We start from the raw sequence: 6,517 nt of genomic DNA, 5'->3' as shown, positions 1-6,517 counted from the left end.
GGGCAAAAATCAATTGCGTACACGTATTCATACATATTCAAAGCGCGTGCTCATATTCTTCACAAACGCAAACGTACACGATAACATGTGACGGAAAGTTGGAGAAGGAGACCGTTAAATATTTATTCAGAGAAAGATTTGTGAATGCCTCACCACTTACTGGATTGTGCCCCAAACTGCCATAAAAATATTCACAGAATCAGTCGGTATTCACAGTTAAAAATAATAAACCATGAGAGTTAATACCCTTGAATTGATGAAACGTAAAAATTTCCAGTCTTGACTTTTCTCAAAATGAAGTCCTTTTCACTTCATAAGACGTTTAGAAATACTTGTACTTGGCTCTACATGTTATAAGTTTAACAAAATACTCAATTTTCATATCAACTTTAAAACTATAAAACTAGAATGAACATAAAAGAGAAATTTAATCGACCGTGTCAACCGGGTGTAACTAAACTTGTACATCTATCTAGATCCAGAGAAAACGGCTAAATGTTGCAGTGTGATTGCCGCGATAGCCACGTCTCCTTTACCGCGGACTTAAAAGGAATTTTTAATTGCCCTTAAAGATTTTTTGAATGCCCAAGATACACCAGAATAATATGATTTAAACAGCATTCTCACTGCGAATACCGCAATCGATTTATCGCCCTTTAAAAAGCATGTTTAAATATTATCTTTTTGAACGCCAGTTAAGGAGCCACATGAGTGTAATGGGTAAGACAGTTTCTTCTCACCTGAACACGCAGAGTTCGAATTTGCCGTTAGGACTTTTTTTTTCTTTTTCTTTTAACCCGAAGCTTTATAATAACAAATACAGAACACATGTGCATGTGTGTGTGTCTATCTGTGTGTGTGTGTGTGTCTGTGTGTGTCTGTGTGTGTCAGGGGGTGTATGTTATTTGTATGTGCAATCACACATATATGTCCATTGAAACAGAGATAAAGGATAACATGAAGAGTAAAGACAGAGAAAAAGACAGCAAGACAGAAAGAAAACAGCAAACTAGGCACACAGACAAGACATCTATTTTTTCTAATCATTCATTTAAATTGACTGGTAACACATATTTTTTCTTATAAAAATGTTTTGTCTTTAATTTGTTTCAACTGTAAATGGACATTTTGTCTTTAACTAAAAAAGATTTTACCATCCTATATTTTCTTTACACAGAGGCAACCATGTACACAAGTACGCATGCATGCACACACACACACACACACTGTTTTCAGTTGTATATGATCTTATCAATAGAAACGCAAACTTGACAAACCTGATTTAGATTTCTCCTTGTCACTGCAGGTATTGCAGATGGTTTTCTTGAACCTGTAAGCCAATATCGGCTCTTCCCAGATGAAAATGACACAGATGATTCGCTACGTTTTTCAATCTTCATTCCACTGGAAGCTTTACCTGCTGAGGACTTCATGCGCAGAATGCTTCGCGTTTTAACAGAACTCTCTCTGCTCTCTGCCAAGCTGTATGATCCATCATCTTTTAAAGAACCTGGAACTGGATCTTGCTGCTGGTTTGCATCATCATCATCTTTTTGGAATCCTGGATATGAATGACCCAAAATAAATTCCAAAGATTTTGCTTTTCGACCCTTGCCCATTGCCTCGCGATGACTTTTCTTTCCCTTCTTGCGCTCCTTGTTCCGAGGCTTTTGGAGATGTTCTGGTGTCTGACCATCTTGAAGAGAACTCTGTCCCACTGCTTTTTTTTGTAAAATGTCATCGCTGCTTTCATTCAACTTTTCTGGCAGTTTTGCTGAATCCAAGGAGGGAGAGGGAACAGCCTGGGGAGTTGCAGCATTGCCAGACATGTCAAACTTCCACTGAGTGGATAGCTGTCGAGTTAAAGGCCGTGCACGTGGGGTTTGTGATCTTCCCCTCTGGCTACTGTGTTCCTGAGAATGATGTGGTGGCTTCTGGATGCCTGGTAAAAAGGCCGTCTGTCCTGGATCACCACTCATCATTAAGTTTTCGTGTGATCAACACAGACGTTCACAAACAGAATTCACAATGTTCAAAATCAGTGTCACGACTGGGAGGTTTCAATGCCATATGGAGATGTGCATGGTACAGCCTATTTTGTCAGTCAGCCATGTCACTTTTTTTGTTCACTTCCAATATTTCTGAAAACAAAAAACCAAAAGACGACACATGGAAAATGTCATGATAAATTCCCATTAAGATATCAGTTATTCTTTCAATGTATATGTACATGTGTCTTTATGTGACATTGTCCAGTTGACATAGCTCTGTCGGCCAGGTCACTTTTTGTTTAGTTTTGTCATAATGAATGCAAAGTCCTGGAAACAGTAAGAAAAGTGTGTGTGTGTGTGTGTGTGTGTGTGTGTGTATGCACGCGCACATGCTAGTGTCTTAATCCCCTTCATGAAGAATATCAAATGCCCATGTTAAACTTAAAGATTATCCACATTTTACCCTTTTGAATATGACCATTGCCAGTTGTTAATTGATTCACACGAGTACCAGCATCACTGATCGACCCTGCTAAAGAGGCAATGATTCCCTGCTAAGGGCAATATCCACTGCCTTCTTGTGGCAAGAGAATACACAAACACACTTCTTCTTCTGTTGTGTAGCCGCAATCAACACGTTATTTTGCCACACACACACACACGCGCGCGCGCGCACGCACACACACACACACACACACACACACACACACACACACACACACAAACACACACACGAGAAATCGATCGATCGATCGATCGAAGACAGAACCATCGGATTTCAAGTCCAACGCTCTTCCCATTCGGCTTCAAGTCATTGTGTTTTCCAATGGCATGCATATTGCACACAGGGAAAGAATGTAATACTTCCCGGGCATCTTCCAGTGCATTAACTTTAAGCCATGAAACTAGGACTTAACATACATTTCGGACAAAAACAGACGGAACAGTTTCTCAACTTCGAAACATTCGTTTGTTTACGTTATTGAGGTGATCATTGTTGACACCCGCCATGTTGTATCTGAGGAAACTAGTGTCTTAAAATACGAAACGGAACAAATGATGTTTCGGCGATTGATGTCTCCTTGTATTTTGCTTTTATCTACTTCTGTTATTCAGTTTGACATCTGTTTCTTTTAGCTGTATACATGTTAGCCCTTTCTGCTTGAAACAAGAATAGAAAAGAAAGTTAATAATTTAATGAACTGAACTCTGATGTGGAAGGGAGTGGCAGTGCGGGAGAGAAAATAAAACAAACAAGCACTGAGTACCTGAAGTCAGTTCTGCAATTAAGAAAAAGGTATGTCATTCAAACTACCAGCGAGCAGCAATGGTTTGAACTGATGTGCCTTCAGTTTATGGAAAATAAGTGTTGACTCCTTAAAATTCTGTTGAATGTTACTGATTTATCAGTTGTAATGCCGTGAATCCTTTCGGACTCACAACTGACGCGGGAGGTCACCGACAGTTGATCATTTCCACACAGCGACCCGCGACTGACTCGGACCAGCAGCGGCTGTAATATATTCTTCTTCTTCTTCTCTTTCTCTTTATATATATATATATATATATTGTTTGTTTTATTCTTTGTCGCATCACAGTGTCAGTTCGGACATGGGGCTGACATTAACTACACGTGATATGCATTTTATCAGTTACTGTCACATAAAATATTTATGCTAACTGCGTGAGCATGTTCGTTTGGCGGTGATTTTAACACTAACGCAAAACAAGGTACTAATAATTAACGCCGCACGAACGCGCGCGCGCGCACACACACACACTCTCTTCGAGAGATAGAATGCAAGAGAGGTAAGAATTAAGGGAGAGGGCAGCTGCATCATCGTATACCTGAAGGAGCCGGCCGGCGGTTGCGCCCATTCCATCTCTTCGTCAGTCTTTGCCCCACTGAGATCAGTTAATAAGGACTAGATTTGTTTCAGACTTCAACTGGCTAAGTGCAATCATCGCCTTTTTTTCCCTACTTCTAAAACATCTCTCTAGCTGGGCGACTCTGATGCAAGGACACCTGCGACCCTTTGTGTTTCCACGGCGCCACGCAGCGCTTCTGATCGAGTTACTTATGTGTGGGACATGTTAAGTTACGGGTATGTCACATGTGATGGGCTCTATTTTTAGACTGACAGTTCGTCAAGCAATCTTCCTCAGTCTCCTTCTTGCCCGGCAAAGATATCTTGCGGCGACTGAGTTCTCGGTAGTAATTAATGGACTGCTCAAGTTAAAATTCGCAGACACTGTTTTTGGCGACCTAACGACGTGCACTTCAAATACTTGAAAGTCGGGCGAGACATACGGGGTTCACTGTTCCACAAGAAAATAACTTATAACATCACGTGTTCACTCTAATATATGCCCTGATGTCAGTGTACTGCATGTACAAACTGAAGCAGCTTTACTGCACGGTGTGACTGCCGAATATTCAGTGATTTAAATCACAGGAACATAATTAAATGTGGTATAAACAAACACAAACCTACTTTCTTAATCCCCTGGCTCCGCTTCTTGAGGAGATGAACTGAGTCACCGTCACCACTCAGACTCCACTATCATCATCCATCTCCTCTTGCCCGTGGTATCCGATGGTCTTTCAAGCCGTTTCCGCAGGTCTTGCTCGGAGGCTTTGTTAAACTCATGTATCAAGCGTACATATGTACATATACCAGCATAATTATTTACATTCTTTCGAGTCGGTCACAACTTAAAAACGGCGTTTTTCTTCCTGTAAGTTACTAGTGGATAGATCATGGTACACTGCTCCTCTCGCTGAAATTATCAACCGCCATAATGTCAGTCATCATTCTTACGCTGATGACACTCAACTCCAGAAGAGTGATACACCTGAAAAACTGTTGTCGCTCTTGCAAGAAACATCTAACTGCTTCCTGGATATTCAAAATTGGATGACTCTAAATAAGTTACAATTGAACGCGGACAAAACTGAAGCAATGATCATAGGAACTAAACAAAAACTCTCTTCCATTACAACTAATACAATCAAACTTGGCAGTACATCCATCCCTCTGTCCACTTCAGTCAGGAACCTCGGCGTTGTCCTTGACAACACACTGTCCATGCAAACATTTATCAATCAGACATGTCAATCCTGCTACTGTCAACTGCGGCGCATCAGTTCCATCCGGAAATATCTGTCCACTGACGCAACATCTAGACTTGTCGTTTCTCTCATTCTCTCTCGCCTTGACTACTGTAACTCTCTATTGTCTGGTTTGCCTGCTTCATCCATTCAGTCCCTTCAGCGCATACAAAATTCTGCTGCCCGACTCGTCCTCAGAAAGAAAAGATCTGAGCACACCACTCCTCTTTTGCAACATCTCCACTGGCTCCCTGTCTCACACCGAATAAAGTACAAGATCAGCACTCTATGCTACAAATGTATTCACAAATCAGCCCCTTCCTATCTCTGTGCCTGCCTTCACCTCTACACTCCATCTCGCTCACTACGATCAGCTTCGGATCCACTCCACTTACATATACCCAGATTCAAACTCTCGACTGTTGGCCACCGTTCTTTCTCTGTCTCTGGACCTTGCAATTGGAATGAACTTCCTCTTTCGCTTCGTCAAGTCTCCACACTCAGCTCTTTCAAGTCTGGCCTTAAAACCCACCTCTTCCCAAAGTAGCCTCCCTTCCCTGCCTCTTCCTTGTCTTTTTAGTTTTTTTCAGTTTTAGAGTTATGCTTGCGTGAGAATGACTGGTGCGAAAGCGCTTTGATTTGTTTATGCACAAGATTTAGCGCTATACAAATACCATTATTATTATTATTATTCATGGTAGCTGTAACCGGCCCATGCTTTCGTTTTGAGCACACTCATTCCGGCTCCAGAAAAAAAACAAAAACAAACAAAACAAACAAAAACGGTCCAAGTATAGATACATACACTTAAAGGGTGTCCTTTTGCGTCAGTTATGTACGTCATACATTATACTGGTTAGATTCAAAATTGTACAAGAAAAATATATGTTACGTTAAACTATGAAGTGAACGGCCGAGTGATTCCAATCTTGTCTTCATTGGCAAGAAGGCCAAATGCAAACTAGCACGATCAAGACACGTGTTATGTCAAGCAGACTGCAAAATTGACAATCATACATTGATCACCAGTCGTTACAAATGCTGCTTCTACCTGTGTTACTGTTTAAAAGGCAAATACTCCATCATCAAGTTATGCTGCAGGGTACAGTAAACGATCAGTCGATCGACTTAGTCATCTTTGACTTCCATGCCCAGTCCTGATTTTTAACCCACCGTCAGTCTGTCTGCCTGTCAAGTTATCTGGATATGGAGATGTGGCTGTGGCCATTATACGTATAGATTATTGTACTGACATGCATGCGTGTAAATTAATGATAGCCGCAGTAAAACAAATGATATGCTTGTAACATAACATGGCAGTGAAGACGATGTTTAATTTGAATAGTGGAAACACAGCTTCGGGAACCGATATCGATTATCGAAGTTAGTATGACAGACAGGCAACGCAACAGGT

At 41.1% G+C, this 6,517-nt stretch overlaps 1 protein-coding gene across 1 annotated transcript in view; it reads right to left on the bottom strand.

Annotated features, from left to right (window-relative positions):
- The window catches only part of LOC143292739 (transient receptor potential cation channel subfamily M member-like 2), a 48,658-nt gene extending 45,670 nt beyond the window's left edge, over positions 1-2,988 (bottom strand). Inside the window, exons 1-2 of the mRNA XM_076603277.1 lie at positions 2,913-2,988; positions 1,278-2,141 (exon numbers count right to left, since the gene is read on the bottom strand). Of these exons, the coding sequence (XP_076459392.1) occupies positions 1,278-1,982 (705 nt within the window). The 5' untranslated portion in view covers positions 1,983-2,141; positions 2,913-2,988. The remainder of the gene's footprint in view (positions 1-1,277; positions 2,142-2,912) is intronic.
- Between the last annotated feature and the right edge of the window lie 3,529 nt (positions 2,989-6,517).

Source organism: Babylonia areolata, chromosome 18 (genome assembly GCF_041734735.1).
Source record: "Babylonia areolata isolate BAREFJ2019XMU chromosome 18, ASM4173473v1, whole genome shotgun sequence".
NCBI lineage: Eukaryota > Metazoa > Mollusca > Gastropoda > Neogastropoda > Buccinidae > Babylonia > Babylonia areolata.
This window is presented reverse-complemented; position numbering and strand designations above follow the sequence as displayed.